Below are 20,000 nucleotides of genomic sequence, written 5' to 3'. Positions count from 1 at the left end.
GAGGAGAATTTTAAACTCTATTCTAAACTTTACAGGGAGCCAGTGCAAAGTGGCGAGTATTGGAGAAATATGATCTCGCTTCCTGGTTTTTGTCAGAACACGTGCTGCAGCGTTCTGGAGCAACTGGAGAATATTCAGCAGCGAATTTGGGCAGCCTGATAGTAAAGAATTGCAATAATCCAGCCTGGAAGTTACGAATGCATGGACTAGTTTTTCTGCATCATTTTGAGACAAAATATGCCTGATTTTTGCGATATTACGTAGGTGAAAAAAGGCAGTCCTTGAAATTTGTTTTACATGGGAGTGAAAGGACATGTCTTGGTCAAAGATAACTCCCAGATTCTTTACAGTGGTGCTGGAGGCCAGCGCAATGCCATCCATAACTGCTATGTCATCAGAAAGTGACCTTCTAAGATGTTTAGGGCCGAATACTATAACTTCAGTTTTGTCCGAGTTTAGCATCAGAAAATTGCAGGTCATCCAGGTCTTTATGTCATGAAGACATGCTTGTAGTCTAGTTAACTGACTGGTTTCTTCCGGTTTCATTGATAAATATAGCTGGGTATCATCTGCATAGCAATGAAAATTTATTGAGTGCTTCCTGATAATCTTACCTAAAGGAAGCATATATAAGGTGAACAGAATTGGTCCAAGCACAGAACCCTGCGGAACTCCATAGCTGACTTTAGTGAGCACAGAGGAGTCGTCATTAACGCGTACAAACTGAGAGCGATCTGACAAGTAGGATTTAAACCAGCTCAGCGCAGTTCCCTTAATGCCAATGAAATGTTCCAGTGTCTGCAATAGGATGCCATGGTCAATGGTGTCAAATGCAGCACTAAGATCCAGTAAGACTAGTACAGAGACAAATCCTTTATCAGATGCAATTAGAAGGTCATTTGTAACTTTAACCAGTGCTGTCTCTGTGCTATGATGCACTCTAAATCCTGACTGGAAATCCTCGAATAAACTATTATTGTTTAGAAAGTCGCACAGCTGATTGGCAACTGCTTTCTCAAGAGTTTTTGAGAGAAAGGGAAGGTTGGATATCGGTCTATAGTTGGCTAAAACCCCTGGATCAAGAGTAGGCTTTTTCAGTAGCGGTTTTATCACAGCTACTTTAAAGGACTGTGGTACGTAGCCTGTTGATAAAGAGAGATTGATCATGTCTAAAACTGAAGAGTCAATTAGAGGTAATACTTCTTTAAACAGCTTAGTCGGGATAGGATCTAAAATACAGGTAGATGATTTTGATGATGAAATTATTGAAATTAGTTGGTGAAGGTCAACAGGAGTAAAACAGTCTAAAACTGCGACAGACTGAGTAACAGTTTCTACGGTTTCTGCGTTTGAAGACAAAACAGTACCTGTTGACGGCAGGAGTCGATGAATTCTGTCTCTAATAGTTAGAATTTTATCATTAAAGAAGCTCATGAAGTCATTACTGTTCAGAGCTAAAGGAATACATGGTTCAACAGAATTATGGCTCTCTGTCAGCCTGGCTACAGTGCTGAAGAGAAACCTGGGATTGTTCTTATTTTCCTCTATTAGTGCAGAGTAATAGGCTGCCCTGGCACATACATGTGTACACATACTAAAATACATGTGTATACATACTAAAATACATGTGTGCACATACTGTAAATACATGTGTACATGTACATACTGTGTATCATCTGCTACATGTATATCCATCCAGTATTTATTCCTTTGCAGTACTTGTAGTGTTTATTTATATCTTGGTGTATTTTCTCGTCCTTGTGTTCAGTCAGTCGTGTCTCTTCTTTGCTTTTATTCGTTCACACTTGTCTTCTTGTGTTAGTCCACTGAGTCCCACTCCGTCCACGTCCACATACTCGGCCAATAAATCTTCTTCTTCTGATTAACTGTCCTTAACCTGTCTGCAGGTACCATGACGGAGACGCTTACATCATCGACGTGTCTCAGTCGGTGGAGCACGATCATCCTCGTTCTCTGGAGTTCCTCAGGAAGGACTGCAGCAACGTCAACGGTGGGACCGCAGCTCAGCTGTGTCCATGTTTGACCTCTGACCTCTGAAAAGATGAATTGTTTGTCCTGTGCGTTGGTCTCCGGCACTGAGGGGTTTTCCTCTTTTTTACCCAGAGTTCTTTGTGAAACGCGGTGTGGCCGTGATGACGATCAGAGAGTTGTTTGACTTCGTCACCGACCCATCGATCACCTGCCACAACATCGACCGATACCTGGAGAAGGTGTGAACCCCTCCGAAAAATGAGGCGTAAAACCTGATGACTGTCTGTTGCTTCACTGCATCGTGTGTCTGTGATTGGTCGAGCAGGCGATGGCGATCGCAGCTGAGCGGACGCTGGAGCAGCGATCGGATCAGGACCGAGTGGACGAGGAGGTGACAGACGGTCCACGTAACGCTGTCCTCTCTGTGGAAGCTCTGTTCCACCTCCCCGTAACAGTGTGTCCTCCGTCGCCCCCCAGGTGTTTAAGAAGGCCTACATCCCTCGCACTCTGACAGAGGTGAGTCACTACGAGCGGGACGTGGACCTGATGAGGGCGAAGGAGGAAGAGGCCGCCATCAGTGGACACGAAGACAACGTAAGAGACAACAAGAGAGATGAGAGACACCAGACATGGTGATGATGATGATGGTGATGATGATGATGATGATGATGATGATGGTGGTGGTGGTGGTGGTGATGATGATGATGATGTTGATGATGATGGTGATGATGGTGATGATGATGGTGGTGGTGGTGATGATGGTGGTGATGATGATGATGATGATGATGATGTTGATGATGATGGTGATGATGGTGATGATGATGGTGGTGGTGGTGATGATGGTGGTGATGATGTTGATGATGATGGTGATGATGGTGATGATGATGGTGATGATGGTGATGATGGTGGTGATGATGATGATGATGATGGTGATGATGATGATGATGTTGATGATGATGGTGATGATGGTGATGATGGTGGTGATGGTGATGATGGTGTGATGATGATGATGGTGTGATGTTGATGATGATGATGGTGATGATGATGATGGTGTGATGATGATGATGTTGATGGTGATGATGGTGTGATGATGATGATGGTGTGATGTTGATGATGATGATGATGATGGTGATGATGATGATGGTGTGATGATGATGATGGTGTGATGATGATGATGATGGTGATGGTGATGGTGATGAAGGTGATGAAGGTGTCGTTGTGGTCCAGGTTCTGTACCAGACGCTGACGGGGCTGAAGAAGGATCTGTCTGGAGTTCAAACGGTACATTCACAATCCGTCTGATTGTCATGTTGTAGTTTAGCTTATTTTATCTCAGCTTTAGCTTAGCTTAGCTTAGCTTAGCCTAGCCTATCTTAGCTTAGCCTAGCCTATCTTAGCTTAGCCTAGCCTAGCCTATCTTAGCTTAGCCTAGTGACATACTGTGAATTCTGAATTGTCAAATATGAGCTTTGTCCCCGCAGAGAGGGTCAGGCCTTTTCTCACAGTGTTCCCTGTTTTTGTTTTCATTCACTTTGAAACTTCTGTCAATGGAATCCACCACTTCCTGCACAGATGTTTCACATTAAAAGCCTCAGCACGCCACAGACTCAGGGCAAAAGGGAAAAAAGAGACACTGATTATTGACAAAAAGTTATAACCTGTCTGTTAGTGATGTCATGTTCTGCCCATATCTTTCCTTTATTGACATTTTTTTTCATTATTATTGGCGTCATATTAATTCCCGAGTCTTTGTTTGCATCTTACTTCCTGTGTGAACCTCTGGAGTCACTTCATCTGTGGAGAGCATCGCTTCTGATGTCCAAACACACCTGTTTGCATTAAAAGTCTTCCAGCAGCTTTTGTTCGTATCACGTGAGCACTTCTGTGGTCAGAAGCGTTTCACATGTAAGCACACCTGATTAGTGATGTCACAGTGTTCCGGTGCACTGTGACATCACTGCAACCAGGTGAGATGCTCAGTTCACGACTGAACGGAAGACAGCTGAGATTAATTCTTCAGATTTTATTATTATTTAAGACTTCAGGTGAGACTCAGCAGGTGTCACGTGATCACAGCACTCGTTTCAGGCTAAAACAGATGAACAGTTTGATGGTGACCACCTTCTCAGATTCCTGCCCTGCTGGAGGATGACCAGTCTTCATCCTCAGAGGAGGAAGGGGAGGAGGAGGAGGAGGAGGAGGAGGAGGAAGAGGATGATGGGGAAGATGAGCGGAAGGAGAGCGAGGAAGCCTCCGTGGACAAAAAGGTGTCATATCCTCTGTGACGTCCAGCGTCATTGTTTATTGTTATTGTTCTTCTTATTATTATCATCAGTTTTTGTAAAACTGAAGATAAAGTTTGTTTTGTTCTCTCAGGAAAAGAAGAAGATGGTGAAAGAAGCTCAGAGAGAAAAAAGAAAAACCAAAGTACCGAAACACGTGAAGAAGAGGAAAGAGAAGGTGTCCAAGATGAAGAAAGGAAGATGATGACTTCCTGTTGGTCTGTGTGGACTTCCTGTTGGTCTGTGTGGACTTCCTGTTGGTCTGTGTGGACAGAGGCATCATCTCTCATGATGTCAACTGTTGGCAGGTGTGAAGCTGTCCTTCAGCAAAGAAACAAAAAAAGATGAGATCGCAGAAACATTAGAAACAGATCACCATGAACCTTCTAATAAAACATTTAATCAGACGTGTTTTTATCCTCGTGTCTTCTTTTTCTTAGTCTTTTTTAATGTCCAGTCAACAAGCTGAAGTTAGCGAGTCAACAAGCTAATATTAGCTGAACTAGCATTAGCTACTTTCTGAAAAAACCTGCTTATGCTTGCTGCTGGTTTTAGCTCTTTGGAGCTGGTCCTGGAGGGTGACTAGACAGGTCACGCTGGTGTCGGACTGGTTCTGCTGGTCAGCAGTCCAAATGAGGCTGATCTCACAGCCGGGCCAGTTCAGTCAGACTGGAGTTGACTGAACGTGTCAGCGTGTCAACATGTCCACATGCCAGCGTGTCCACATGTTAGCGTGGCAACATGTCCACATGCCAGCGTGTCAACATGTCCACATGTTAGCGTGGCAACATGTCCACATGTTAGCGTGGCAACATGTCCACATGCCAGCGTGTCAACATGTCCACATGTTAGCGTGGCAACATGTCCACATGCCAGCGTGTCAACATGTCCACATGTTAGCGTGGCAACATGTCCACATATTAGCGTGGCAACGTGTCCATATGTCAGCGTGTCAACATGTCCACATGTTAGCGTGGCAACGTGGCAACGTGTCCATATGTCAGCGTGTCAACATGGCAACGTGTCCACATGCCAGCGTGTCAACATGTCCACATATTAGCGTGGCAACGTGTCCATATGTCAGCGTGTCAACATGTCCACATGTTAGCGTGGCAACGTGGCAACGTGTCCATATGTCAGCGTGTCAACATGGCAACATGTTAGCGTGGCAACGTGTCAACGTGTCAGCGTTTCAACATGCCAGCGTTTCAACATGTCATCATGTCAACATGTCAACATGTCAACATGTCAACATGTCAACATGTCAACTGTCATCATGTCAACATGTCAACCTATGACAAGCAGCCAAGAGAAGAACTCAGACAATCACGGTGACTTTCAGACGGTGGCGATACGAAGCAACAAAATGGCTGACCAGCGCTGATCCATTGCTAACAGTTAGCAGCTAACTGACATGTTGATGTTCCATTAGGGTCAAAGTTCACTTATGTTGTTGATAATAGATCTAAAAACCAAACAGTCATAACTGTATAACACACATGCAATATATACAGTATACACTAATGGAAGTACATATACACAGAATAATATCTGTAACTGCTAATATGTACGTGTGTTTGTGAAAGTGTGTTTTATCTCTGTGTGTGTATGAGTGTGTTATCAGAGTGTGCGTGTGTGTTTGTGTCTGAGTGTGTGTTGTCACTGCGTGTGTGTTATCAGAGCATGTGTGAGTGTGTGTGTGTTATCAGAGTGTGTGTGTGTTTGTGTGTGTGAGTGTGTGTTATGAGAGTGTGTGTGCTGCAATCGAAATTTCTTTCAGTGTACACTTGCTGTTTTACTGAATGACAATAAAGTTTATCTGAGTGTGTGTGTGTGTGTGTGTGTGTGTGTGTTCAGCTGAAATCAGACTGATAATCAGCAGAACAAATCGTCTGTGACACTGACAGAAAACTGCTGACGCACTCAGATTAAACTCTTTAAATCTCTTCTTCCTCATTTCTACTTCTTGTTGCTGTTAATAGTGAACAGGCGGTGTGTCATGTCTGCATATATGGACTTCATTTCTGTGACTTCATTTCTATGACTTCATTTCTATGTGACTTCATTTCTATGTGACTTCATTTCTATGACTTCATTTCTATGACTTCATTTCTATGTGACTTCATTTCTATGACTTCATTTCTATGTGACTTCATTTCTGTGACTTCATTTCTATGTGACTTCATTTCTATGACTTCATTTCTATGTGACTTCATTTCTACGACTTCATTTCTACGACTTCATTTCTTTGACTTCATTTCTACGACTTCATTTCTATGACTTCATTTCTATGTGACTTCATTTCTATGACTTCATTTCTATGTGACTTCATTTCTATGTGACTTCATTTCTATGACTTCATTTCTATGTGACTTCATTTCTATGACTTCATTTCTATGTGACTTCATTTCTATGACTTCATTTCTATGTGACTTCATTTCTACGACTTCATTTCTACGACTTCATTTCTATGACTTCATTTCTATGTGACTTCATTTCTATGACTTCATTTCTATGTGACTTCATTTCTATGACTTCATTTCTATGTGACTTCATTTCTACGACTTCATTTCTACGACTTCATTTCTATGACTTCATTTCTATGACTTCATTTCAATGACTTCATTTCTATGACTTCATTTCTATGTGACTTCATTTCTATGACTTCATTTCTATGTGACTTCATTTCTATGACTTCATTTCTTTGACTTCATTTCTATGTGACTTCATTTCTATGTGACTTCATTTCTATGTGACTTCATTTCTACGACTTCATTTCAATGACTTCATTTCTATGTGACTTCATTTCTATGTGACTTCATTTCTACGACTTCATTTCTACGACTTCATTTCTATGACTTCATTTCTACGACTTCATTTCTACGACTTCATTTCAATGACTTCATTTCTATGTGACTTCATTTCTATGTGACTTCATTTCTACGACTTCATTTCTATGACTTCATTTCTATGACTTCATTTCAATGACTTCATTTCAATGACTTCATTTCTATGTGACTTCATTTCTATGTGACTTCATTTCTACGACTTCATTTCTATGTGACTTCATTTCTATGACTTCATTTCTTTGACTTCATTTCTATGACTTCATTTCTACGACTTCATTTCTATGTGACTTCATTTCTATGACTTCATTTCTGTGACTTCATTTCTTTGACTTCATTTCTATGTGACTTCATTTCTATGTGACTTCATTTCTATGTGACTTCATTTCTACGACTTCATTTCAATGACTTCATTTCTATGTGACTTCATTTCTATGTGACTTCATTTCTACGACTTCATTTCTATGACTTCATTTCTATGACTTCATTTCTATGACTTCATTTCAATGACTTCATTTCTATGTGACTTCATTTCTATGTGACTTCATTTCTATGTGACTTCATTTCTATGACTTCATTTCTATGTGACTTCATTTCTATGACTTCATTTCTATGTGACTTCATTTCTATGTGACTTCATTTCTATGACTTCATTTCTATGTGACTTCATTTCTATGTGACTTCATTTCTACGACTTCATTTCTACGACTTCATTTCTACGACTTCATTTCTATGACTTCATTTCTATGTGACTTCATTTCTATGTGACTTCATTTCTATGTGACTTCATTTCTATGTGACTTCATTTCTACGACTTCATTTCTATGTGACTTCATTTCTACGACTTCATTTCAATGACTTCATTTCTATGTGACTTCATTTCTACGACTTCATTTCTACGACTTCATTTCTACGACTTCATTTCTATGACTTCATTTCTATGTGACTTCATTTCTATGTGACTTCATTTCTATGTGACTTCATTTCTTTGACTTCATTTCAATGACTTCATTTCTATGTGACTTCATTTCTACGACTTCATTTCTATGTGACTTCATTTCTATGTGACTTCATTTCTATGTGACTTCATTTCTACGACTTCATTTCAATGACTTCATTTCTATGTGACTTCATTTCTACGACTTCATTTCTATGACTTCATTTCTAAGACTTCATTTCTATGACTTCATTTCTATGACTTCCTTTCAATGACTTCATTTCAATGACTTCATTTCTATGTGACTTCATTTCTATGACTTCATTTCTATGACTTCATTTCTATGTGACTTCATTTCTATGTGACTTCATTTCTATGTGACTTCATTTCTATGACTTCATTTCTATGTGACTTCATTTCTGTGACTTCATTTCTATGACTTCATTTCTATGTGACTTCATTTCTGTGACTTCATTTCTATGACTTCATTTCTATGACTTCATTTCTATGTGACTTCATTTCTATGTGACCTACATGCAACAGATCTTTATATGATATCAACTTAATATAAATGAGAAATATTCAAATTTATCCAACAGGGAAACATATACAGGTGTGTTAGACAGGCCCCGCCCCTGACAATCAACCTGTGTTCTCACCTGTGTTCTCACCTGTGTTGTTACCTGTCCTTTCCTGTGTTGTTACCTGTAACGTTGATGTTGCAGCGTCGGTGTGTTGCTGTTTTGTTGTTTGTCTTTTCGTCTTTTACTTTTGTTGTATTTGTGTTGCTCTTAGTTTGATTCTCAAACAACAAGCTGGAAAGTCTGTGGTTGGCTGTTTGTCAGTGAAATGCACCCTGGGAGTCGTCGTTGACTTCTCTCCTTCATTTTTTATGTATACAGGCTTCGTTGACTTCCTGTCAGGGATCACATCTTTGCTGACGCGTCCTTGAGGGCGACTGAACAAACTGTCTCTTTAAGATTCAAAGAACCAAACCTCATTTTGTTTTTGTTCATTTCTGAGACTCAAGACCAACAAGGACGAACTGATTCTCTAATCTATGTTCACTTGTGTCATAGAGACATACTGACCTGTCACTGACTCAAACACACACACATACACACACACACACACACACACACACACACACACACACACACACACACACACACACACACACACACACACACACACACACACACACACACACAGCCTTTACCTTCTCAAATTCAATTAGCAGTGAGGACGAGTCTCTGAACAGGATGTTTGTTCGCAGTCAGCTGACCGCGACTGCACGTGCTGTCGCTTCCTTATGACCTTTGACCTCCAAACACACACACACACACACACACACACACACACACACACTTTTTGAGGAAAATGGCTGAGAAAATTTAAAATCAAGATTTTTCGATGGAGTTCTGTAAGAAACAAACGGAGGAATGGTTTATGTTGATGTGTCTGTGATCAGTCATGACACTGGGGATGATGAGGAGCATGAAGATGATGTGAGAGGGAGGGAGTCTCTTGATCCATGCAGAGCTGCCATTGGCTGCTTTGTTGCAGGGAGGCAGGAGCTGAGTTCTGATTGGCTGTGTGTTGTATAAAAAGAGAAAAAACTTCAGAAGAGTTCAGAAACTCGCTGGACTTCAGGTACGAACACTGGTTCTGCTGGTTCTGTCATTTCCCCCCTTTTTCAGGTCTTCCTCTCTCGTGTTTTTCCATGTTATCATCTTGCCTCTTTTTCCTCTTCTTCTTGTTTTTGTCCTTTTCTTCCTCTTTTTTCTTTTCATTCCTTTGAGTTCTCTTTTCTTTATTCTTTTCACATCAGCTTTTTTCTGTTCTTTGTCTTCTCCTCATTCTCCCGTCATCACTTTTCACTTTTCCCTCCTCATTCTTCTTCCTTTTTCATACTTTCATGTCATTATTTTCAATTCAATTCAGTTTTATTTGTATTGCGCCAAATCACAACAGAAGTTGTCTCAGGACACTTTCTATTCAGAGCTGCTGCAGGCCGAGCTCTTTATCTACATTTTCTCCGTCTGTTGTTTCTACTGTCTTCTTTTCTTCTTGTCTTCCTTTCTTTTTTCTTTCATCTCTTCTTGTCCCCTCATCTTTTGTCTTTATCTTTGCACTTTTCTTCTTTGTTTGTTTTCCTTTTCATGTTCCTCTTCTTCCCCCTCTTCTCTGTCCTTCTTCTTCTTCTTCTTCTTCTTCTTCTTCTTCTTCTTCTTCTTCTTCTCTCTGATGTCAATGTTTTCTCTCACAGAGGGTCTCACTCTGCTCTGCATCATTGTCATCATCATCATCATCATCATCATCATCATCATCATCATCATCATGACCGACTGGACTGACTGTCTGAACTTCGGCATCTCTGTTGCCAAGCAGGCCAGTGAGGTAAGAGATACACTGACCAATCACAACACGGCACTGAGATAGAGGTCAGAGGGCGGGACCTATAAAAAATGTGGCTTTTGAGTTTTTGGAATAAATATAATAATAATAATAATAAAATATCTGAATTTTTATATATTTTATTATTTATTTATTTTCACAGCAAAAATAAATAAATAAAACATAAAAGGTGAGATTCAGAAAACACCTGAAAGCATCAAAGGAATCTCACCTGAGGACAAAAAAGAAGACGAACATCAGTCATATAATCCACCAAGACGAGCAAACAGCCGCCTGTCAATCAAACGCCAAATCAAATGCAGCCAAACACGAACATTAAGAATAACAGAATAAACAGGAAACGTCAGTGATGTCACAGCGAGTTCAAAAACACAGAAATGTCATCACTCACAATGATTTGAATCATTAGAATAATTTGAATTTAAACTCAGATTCGTTAAGTCTCAAAATGTTTTCTCACACTTTTTACTTTTAGTTCGTCGTTTAAAATGTTCGGATTCAAACTTTTGAAGATTTTTCTTACTGTTGTTTATTTGAACTGAAGCAGCTCTTTTATTGATGTCCATCAAACTCAGTGACTGAATAAACTGTCAGACACATACCCACCAATCAGACGGCACTTAGACGGCGATGTCACTCTCCAGATGTTTGAACGATGACTCTGCAGAAGAGGAAAGGATAAATCAGCAGCTTCAGGTCTGAAAGAGGAGGAAGAATGTGTTTGTGGCAGTTTAAATGCAGGAAGTGTCGACCAATAGCAGCACAGCAGCCGGTGTGTCTGTCCAATCAGCTGCAGGGGGAGTTGATGATGATGAGTTCAGGTTCAGTTCACAGTTTTGTAACGTTTTGATAAAAAACGTTGAGGAATGAGAAGAATGAAGGTTTTTCTATTTGTGCTGATGACCCTGAAGTGACCCTCACCTGCACTCAGGTACACACACACACACACGCACACACACATGCGTGCGCACACACATGCACACACCCTTTTATCACTTGTGTGGACATTACATAAGCACTATCTGCCTGGGCCTACCCTAACCTTCCCTCACCCTCACCCTCACCCTGTCCTCAGTCTGCTCCCTCACATGTCATCACTTACATTCAGGGGACCTGCATTTGTCCCCATAAGGCAGGTGAGTCCCCACAGTGTGACACGCACACACATGCTGCTCTGGGTTTTACTCAGTGGTTTGATCAGAAATCCATTTTTATTGTTCTCATTGTGTTCATGTGAGTGAATGTGTGAGATGACTCAGGAACCACAGAAGAAGAAATCATCGCTCGTGCTGCTGGTTTGTTTGGAGGCGACGGCGCCTGCCTGTCTCAAATTCAAACAACTTTATTAGTCTGATCACATTCAAACACAGTTTTCAGAGCTCTGGATGGACATTGATGCTGATGTCAGAGGAAGTTTAGTGCTGCCTTATCTTATCTTATCTTATCTTATCTAACGTGTCTTTCAGATCGTCCTGTCGGCGTTTCAGGAGCAGAAAGACGTCAAGCTGAAAAGTTCTCCGGCTGATTTGGTGACAGAAACTGATCAGAGAGTCGAGCAGATCCTCATCTCTGCCATTAAGAACAAATACCCACGGCACAGGTCTGCTCCTGCTGTGCCTTCTTGATTTTATTCAGATATGTTATTTATTGATTTTTTTGCTGAGTGATTTCTTGTTGAGCGTCTCAGTCACTCCAGAACGTTCAGAACGTACACAATGAGATTTTAGAAGGTTCTACATAAAAACGCTCTCGCAGAATAAAAAGATTTTTGGAGACCAGTAAAATGCAGGTGGAGCCGCCCATGAAACTAACTCTGATTGGATAGCAGGAATGAAAACAGTCTAAATATGCCTGACAGGAAGTCAGCAGGTAAACTGGTGCTGTTGTTTAACCTCTGACCCTCAGGTTCATTGGGGAGGAGTCTGTAGCTGCAGGTGAGCGTCTGGAGCTGACTGACAGTCCCACCTGGATCATCGACCCCATCGACGGGACCGTTAACTTTGTACACAGGTGAGAGGCTGGCAGGGGCCAATGGCGTCATATGAACACATGCTGCGACTGACCGTCGCTCCGTCGGTCTTCAGCAGCTCGCAGCCAGTTTTCCTTCAGAGTGTCAACAGATCCCACGTGGATCATAGTGTTCTTGTCACTTGGATGTGCAGAGCGGACGACTGGTACCAGACGTGTCATTCACAGGGACGTTTCCTGTCTTACGTGCTTGGTCACATCGTGCCCAATCAGACGCATGTCTCCTGTGTCAGCTGTGCCCTCAGCCTAGCAGTGGTTTTGGGACTCTTTCTTTGTTTTTGTCCAGCCTTAATGCTGCTGGCCTGATTAGTTTCTCTGGCCTCAAACAAACAAGCAAAAAAACCAAAAGAGCGTCAGCAAAGTGGAGAGCGAGCAGCGTCTGCTCTGAGCAGCGTGTTAGCTATCATCTGTATGATCAGATCCATCTGTACTGTCACACCGTCTTTCCGTCCACGTGCTTCATGTCTACAGCAGCACCTGCACACATCAGGAGGTCGGTGGTTCGATCCCCGGCCTCGGCCGTCCATACTGAACGGCATATTGCTCCTGATGCTGCACCATCTGTGTGTGAGTGGTTAACGCTCGTAATGAGCAGCTGGTCCAACTACCACTGTATGAATGTGTGTGTGTGTGTGTGTGTGTGTGTGTGTGTGAATGCAGACTTGCTTTGAGTCATCATTGGACTAGAAAAGACCTCTTTAAAATACAGTCCATTCACCATCCGTACGTCTGCGTCCTCGACAACAACCTGACCAGGTGTTCACCCCACAGCCACGATTCACCAGCCGTCACTCACCGGGCTGCAGTTAGAACTCGTAGTACTGCAGTTAGGACTCGTAGTACTGCAGTGACGGCTCGTAGTACTGCAGTTAGAACTCGTAGTACTGCAGTTAGGACTCGTAGTACTGCAGTGACGGCTCGTAGTACTGCAGTTAGGACTCGTAGTACTGCAGTTAGGACTCGTAGTACTGCAGTTAGAACTCGTAGTACTGCAGTTAGGACTCGTAGTACTGCAGTGACGGCTCGTAGTACTGCAGTTAGGACTCGTAGTACTGCAGTTAGGACTCGTAGTACTGCAGTTAGAACTCGTAGTACTGCAGTTAGGACTCGTAGTACTGCAGTGACAGCTCGTAGTACTGCAGTTAGGACTGGTAGTACTGCAGTTAGGACTGGTAGTACTGCAGTGACGGCTCGTAGTACTGCAGTTAGGACTGGTAGTACTGCAGTGACGGCTCGTAGTACTGCAGTTAGGACTGGTAGTACTGCAGTGACGGCTCGTAGTACTGCAGTTAGGACTGGTAGTACTGCAGTGACGGCTCGTAGTACTGCAGTTAGAACTCGTAGTACTGCAGTTAGGACTCGTAGTACTGCAGTGACAGCTCGTAGTACTGCAGTTAGGACTGGTAGTACTGCAGTTAGGACTGGTAGTACTGCAGTGACGGCTCGTAGTACTGCAGTTAGGACTCGTAGTACTGCAGTTAGGACTCGTAGTACTGCAGTTAGAACTCGTAGTACTGCAGTTAGGACTCGTAGTACTGCAGTGACAGCTCGTAGTACTGCAGTTAGGACTGGTAGTACTGCAGTTAGGACTGGTAGTACTGCAGTGACGGCTCGTAGTACTGCAGTTAGGACTGGTAGTACTGCAGTGACGGCTCGTAGTACTGCAGTCTTGACTGTGTGAAATTGTAATCGTGCTTCATCTCTGCGGCAGGTTTCCATTTGTGGCCATCTCCATCGCCTTCACTGTCAACAAACAGGTAAAGTCACCTGCCAGTTGCAGCTCGGTGCTTATGGGTCAGAGGTCAGCAGGGGGGTCAGACAGGAAGTGGACTGACGTGTTGTTGTTGTCGTCAGACGGAGTTTGGAATTGTGTACAGCTGTGTGGAGGACAAGCTGTTCTATGCTCAGAGAGGAAGAGGAGCGTTTCTGAATGGACAGCCGCTGCACACCTCCGGGCAGGAAGGTGACACGCACACACACATGCACACACACATGCACACACGCATGCACGCACGCAGGCACGCACACACACACACTGAGTGTTAAGGTGGAATTTAGCTTTTTCTGACTGTTCTGTATCCTCCAATCAGACGTCAGCAGGTGTGTAGTGGTGACGGAGATTGGGGCGGAGCGTGATGACCTTGCTCTGTCCACCATGACGTCCAACATCTTCAGACTCCTGAGTCTACCTGTTCATGGGTGAGAGCATCCATGTTTTTCTTTTCCATGAAAGTCTCGTTCTCGTTGAATTACAGATGAAATGTCTCCGACAGAGACATTTGTGTGTGGACAGTGAGACGGGTTGCGTCGGACACTTTGAGCTGTGCGGTCTGTCTGTCAGCATGTCACCTGGGGTTAGCATCGAGCTCTGTGTGCCGTGACCTCAGTAACGTGTTGTTTGCGTGCTTCTTGTATGTTCCAGGGTCCGTGCGCTGGGGACGGCGGCGGTCGACATGTGTCAGGTGGCGACGGGTGGAGCCGATGCCTACTATCACATCGGGATGCACTGCTGGGACATCGCCGCCTCCGCCATCATTGTCCAGGAAGCCGGAGGTGTTGTCATGGATACGAATGGTTTGTAACTCATGAGTGATGTCACGTCTCACCTGTGTGCACCTGCTGGTAGCACCCCCTCCTCTCATTGGTCCGTGTGTCTCGTCAGGCTCAGAGTTCGACATGATGTCAAGGAGAGTCATCGCTGCGAGCTCGTCCGCTGTGGCCAATCGTATCGCTCAGGTCATCCAAGTGTTTCCCTGTCGCCGTGACGATGAAGAGCCCTACAAGTGTGTCTGTGGAGCGACAGGTGTGAACGGAGTGTAGGTCAGCTGACAGGAAGTGTGATGGAGGTGTTCCTGCACAGTGCTGTCATATTTTTAATGCGTGACGTGATTAAAAAAATCCAAAGTACCAATAAAACCTGAAACATTCGTGTTTCTTCTGAACGTCTGGACTCGGTCTCTCATTCATTTAGGTCCTCGTCTCTTTTTGTCTTATTATCGACTAGTTTGATTCAAACTGGTGCTTTAGTCACGTGTTACACCTGATTGCACCATTAAAACACGTTTTAGCCTGAGAAGACTGAAACTGTGAGAGAAGAGGAAAAACATGTAGACGTGTGTTTCAGCTCTTCAGTATTATTCATGGAATTAAGACTGAGAGCAAAACGCTTGATCAGCTTTAATGTGAGGTCAAATTCAGATGGAGGGCAGGAAGTGAAAAGTGCAGTGGAGGAAAGTTCTTACTGAGCTGGTTTAGATAAACCATGAGGACGAGCTGAGAGAAGCTGAAATGCTCAGTCTGAAGATGTGTGTGATGAGCGATGGCCGTTTCCCAACAGAATACAGAAGATAGAAACGTGATCTCAGTCCCGCTGCTTAAAAGCCATCATGGCGGACTGTTATCGTCCAGAGGTTACACTTGTGTGTTCAACTGGAAGTCAGCTGGACTTACTCCGTGATGGCCGAGGCCTCTCCACAGTGGAAATGTTGTTTAATGACAGCGCAGCCGTCGGGTTGATTGAAGCACATGCACATCACTTCCAGCTTTCATTTATAGTTCACTCAGTTTCATGGCAGCTGGAGTCTTTGTGGCAGAAGAAGAAGAAAACTGTCTGAAAAAGATTTTTCTGCACCGTAACAGAAAAATACAAAGAGCTTCAAACAACGTTCATGCTCAGAGGAGCACGTGCAGCTCACCGAGTGAGCCACAGGAGGCAGCAACGCTGCGCGCGGAGGAGAAGAAGAAGAAGAAGAAGAAGAAGAAGAAGAAGAAGAAGGCACCCGGAAGTGTGCTGACCCGCAGCAGCGGTAAATTATCGAAGGTGAGATTTTCCTTTTCTTTGATTGTTATTCACACGCTGTTTGTCTCGGTGGAGCAGCTTCTCCTTCCGGTCAGATTCCCGCCTTAAATCACAGCCTTCAGCCCTCCTGTTCAGGTGTTTGACGTCCGTCCCCCCAGACTTCTTTCAGTCTTCTGTTTTTAAGCCGCTTCGTTTATGAGGACACACAGCGGGACAGGGCGGAGACAGAAAGTGTCCAGAGCAGCTGGCAGCTGTCGGGTTAGCTCAGTATGAATATTTTCTGAATTTTTAAGTGAAATAATTATGCAGAAGTTTGTTTGTGGAGCTTGTTTCGCTGTGCAGCTCACAGTGCTTCACATAAAGAAGACAGAATGGACAGAAAGACTAGGAGACACCTTGATGTCCAGCTCGTGTCCCTGCTGATGAGTGGTATCCGCTGTGATCAGTTCAATGATGATTCTGCTCTGAGCTCAAGAGGAAGACATTCAAGTGACGTCAGTTCACCCGCAACGTCATCATCATCTCACACACACACACACACACACACACACACACACACACACACACACACTGTTCAGTCTGCAGGATGAGTGTGTGTTTGTGTGTGTTCAGAGATTCTTCTTCTTCTCTTTATAAGGAGCTGCTCCTCCAACATGGCCGACCTCTGGCAACACGCCATGGACCACGCTGTCGCCGCCGCACGCAGGGCCGGAGAGGTCAGAGAGAGAGTGTGTGTGTCACTGTGTGTGTGTCACTGTGTGTGTGTCACTGTGTGTGTTCATGTTTGTGTGTGTGATCGTCGTAGATGAAGGAGCTCCACCTTCATCTTAAGGTCACAGACGGAGCTCCTCATCCAGCTCGGCTCACTCCCACGAATTCTGCCAGAAACTCGTTGTCATGACGACCAGCTGACCTTTAAAGACCACGTGACCTCTGCTGCCGGTCCGTTTGTCCTGTACAGCGTCAGGACGTCAGAGATTGGCAGCACACCTCCTCGTACAGGTGGTGGCACCATCACGCCTCGCCTATTCCAACTCCTTACGGGCGAGCTCCCAGCATGCTCCTCAGAACCCCCGCAGATGATGGGTTAGGGTTAGGAAACTTGGCTCTGCAGAGTCCGTCTGAAGACCACATGCTCAGTGAGCGTCTTCTTCTGTTCACTCCTCAGAGCACCTGTCCAGGTGGACCACAAGCCTGCGTCATGTCGATCACTGCGTTCACATGCAGTCAGGAACCCCTTCATAACCGGAGCTGAATACGAGCCCTGGCTCACTGCTTTTCCAACCCGAACACCTGGTTCCTGTCAGAAAGTCCCCATCGAACAGCGTTCGTTTGTGTTCTGTGCACGTTCTATTCGCAAGGCATCTTGGTCTTTTGAGTGCAGCTGGCGTGGATGTGGACGGACAGCTGCGGCTGCTTCTCCTCTTTCTTCACGTTCTCGCCTCCATGAATGAAGACGTGAGAGGGGACAGTGTGGAGCTCAGAGCTCCAGAGCGCAGACGAAGGCGACTGCTGCTGCTGTGTTTGGATACAGGAAGAAGCTGAAATGACGCGCTGCGTCATGACGTTGTCCGTGCGTCGCTGTTTGCTCAGGCGTGTGAACAGCTTATTCTGAATGTTTCAGAAACCTGAATGCTGACTGCATGTGGACGCAGTGAGACTGAAGCTTTGATTATATCTCACCTGTACGTCGCTTTGGATCAAAGTGTGTTAATGTGTGTGTGAGATGGTTTTAATGGTTTTCTGAAACAAATACAGTAAAGCTTCATATTTTAATAACATAACACACAATTGATCGCATGTGTTGATCACAGTATTGGTGTGTGTATTGATAAGGTGGTGCGTGAGGCTCTGCTGGACGACAGGAAGGTGACGACGAAGAGTTCGTCTGTTGATCTGGTGACACAAACCGACCAGAAGGTGGAGCAGCTCATCATCCAATCAGTGAAGGAGAAATTCCCCACTCACAGGTAAGAAGCTGTGTGTGTGTGTGTGTGTGTGTGTGTGTGTGTGTGTGTGTGTGTGTGTGTGTGTGTGTGTGTTACCATGTTTGTTTATGTGTGTGTGTGTGTGTGTGTGTGTGTGTGTGTGTGTGTGTGTGTCAGATTCATAGGGGAGGAGTCTGTGGCTGCAGGTGAACCTTGTGTCCTGACTGACAGTCCCACCTGGATCATCGACCCCATCGACGGGACGACCAACTTTGTTCATGCGTGAGTTTTTTGTTTTCAACACACATGTACACTGAGCATGCTCACCATCACCATCACCATCATCATCATCATCATCACCCTCATCATCACCCTCATCATCACCCTCATCACCCTCATCATCACCCTCATCATCATCATCATCACCATCATGTGATGACTGATCAGACTGTTCTTATCAGACAGCTGACGCTGTCTTGATGTCCGGACGTGCTGCTGTCTGGAGTGTTTCGGCTCGTTTCCGTTGTGTCTGCCAACAGGAAGGATTTTGCTTCTTTGACGCTGAAACGAAAAGCGACCTGGACGAGTTGTGTCGACCTAAAGCAAAGTTCTTTGGGAATGTAACAAACATAAGAGCCATTTCCACAGAGCAGGAGGAGAAACAGCTGAGAAGCATCAAGATACACTGATGAGGACGCTGTGGCTCTGAGTCCAATCGAATCTCCAATGCCCAGAACGTCCATCACTACTCGACCTCTCGTCTCTTCCGTAGTTTCTGCATCTGTGACTGCAACGCGCCGACTGCCCCGCGTTTCTGCTCATCATCATCCTCATTGTTATCTGTACCATTACAATAATTGGCATTTCCATCTCTGTGGAACTTCTGCTGTATGCTTCCTCCTCCGCTCTCTGCCTCTCTCTCTGATGGCCGCCCAACCACAACCAGTCTCTGCCCATTAAAGGAAGTTTCTCCTTGCCACTGTGACCACACTCATGGTGGGAACTGTTGGGTCTCTGGAGATGATCTTATAAAGAGTTCAGTCGACTCCTGCTCAGTATTAAAAGTGCTCTGGGATAACTTGACTGTCAACATTAATGGAAAAACGCGTTGGTGATGTTGCTTCCAGTTTAAAGGGCCACTTCATACCAATTACAGATAAGCATGCCCCCCCCCCCCCCCCTTCCTGTCAGTTTTTAATTTTACCTGGACCTCAATACAATGCAGGTGAATCGGGTTTGTTTGAAACATGACATTTAAGAGTCCTGGTGGTCTGATAATCCACACAAGCTCTTACAGACAGTAGAACTATAGTCCCAATGAAAGCCTGAAACCTGAACAATAAATATTAATAGTTGAAAACACACACTGACCTTTACTGACCTTCAATAATAACTTTAATGTCTGTTAACAGATTTCCCTTTGTTGCTGTTTCAATTGGATTCTCTGTCGACAAGCAGGTGAGTTCACTACAGTCCACTTCATGACCTGCTGCACTGTGACTTAGGACTACTACGACCCACATCCCCAACAGCCCTATGACTGACTGTACTATGACTGTGTACTATGACCTACTGTACTATGACCTACTGTACTATGACCTATTGTACTATGACTGACTGTACTATGACCTACTGTACTATGACTGACTGTACTATGACCTACTGTACTATGACTGACTGTACTATGACCTATTGTACTATGACTGACTGTACTATGTCCTACTGTACTATGACCTATTGTACTATGACTGACTGTACTATGACCTACTG

General features: G+C 44.0%; 3 protein-coding genes across 4 annotated transcripts in view; all 3 read left to right on the top strand.

Moving 5' to 3' along the window:
* Window positions 1–4,680, top strand: part of riok1 (RIO kinase 1 (yeast)) — a 15,551-nt gene extending 10,871 nt beyond the window's left edge. Inside the window, exons 11-17 of the mRNA XM_070973884.1 lie at window positions 1,908–2,011; window positions 2,125–2,231; window positions 2,318–2,383; window positions 2,470–2,586; window positions 3,220–3,273; window positions 4,122–4,259; window positions 4,369–4,680. Coding sequence (XP_070829985.1) covers window positions 1,908–2,011; window positions 2,125–2,231; window positions 2,318–2,383; window positions 2,470–2,586; window positions 3,220–3,273; window positions 4,122–4,259; window positions 4,369–4,479 — 697 coding nt within the window. The 3' untranslated portion in view covers window positions 4,480–4,680. The remainder of the gene's footprint in view (window positions 1–1,907; window positions 2,012–2,124; window positions 2,232–2,317; window positions 2,384–2,469; window positions 2,587–3,219; window positions 3,274–4,121; window positions 4,260–4,368) is intronic.
* A 5,692-nt stretch (window positions 4,681–10,372) lies between these two features.
* On the top strand, window positions 10,373–15,443 carry LOC139338662 (inositol monophosphatase 1-like). The gene is made up of 8 exons (XM_070973883.1): window positions 10,373–10,457; window positions 11,942–12,075; window positions 12,381–12,485; window positions 14,215–14,260; window positions 14,358–14,466; window positions 14,594–14,702; window positions 14,926–15,077; window positions 15,166–15,443. Exons 1-8 carry the CDS (start codon window positions 10,398–10,400, stop codon window positions 15,321–15,323), a joined length of 873 nt encoding a protein of 290 aa, XP_070829984.1. The 5' UTR covers window positions 10,373–10,397; the 3' UTR covers window positions 15,324–15,443.
* Window positions 15,444–16,254: 811 nt separating this feature from the next.
* The window catches only part of impa1 (inositol monophosphatase 1), an 8,106-nt gene continuing 4,360 nt past the window's right edge, over window positions 16,255–20,000 (top strand). The window contains exons 1-5 of one of the 2 annotated variants that reach the window (XM_070974139.1): window positions 16,255–16,323; window positions 16,940–17,018; window positions 18,139–18,272; window positions 18,408–18,512; window positions 19,643–19,688. In XM_070974139.1, the coding sequence (XP_070830240.1) occupies window positions 16,956–17,018; window positions 18,139–18,272; window positions 18,408–18,512; window positions 19,643–19,688 (348 nt within the window). In that variant the 5' untranslated portion in view covers window positions 16,255–16,323; window positions 16,940–16,955. Of the gene's footprint in view, window positions 16,797–16,939; window positions 17,019–18,138; window positions 18,273–18,407; window positions 18,513–19,642; window positions 19,689–20,000 lie in introns of both variants that reach the window. The other variant, XM_070974140.1, reaches the window with a different exon arrangement.

The sequence above is a fragment of the Chaetodon trifascialis genome, chromosome 11 (assembly GCF_039877785.1).
Source record: "Chaetodon trifascialis isolate fChaTrf1 chromosome 11, fChaTrf1.hap1, whole genome shotgun sequence".
NCBI classification, from domain to species: Eukaryota; Metazoa; Chordata; class Actinopteri; order Chaetodontiformes; family Chaetodontidae; genus Chaetodon; species Chaetodon trifascialis.
The sequence above is the reverse complement of the archived record's forward strand: the minus strand, read 5'-3'. Positions and strand labels throughout refer to the sequence as shown.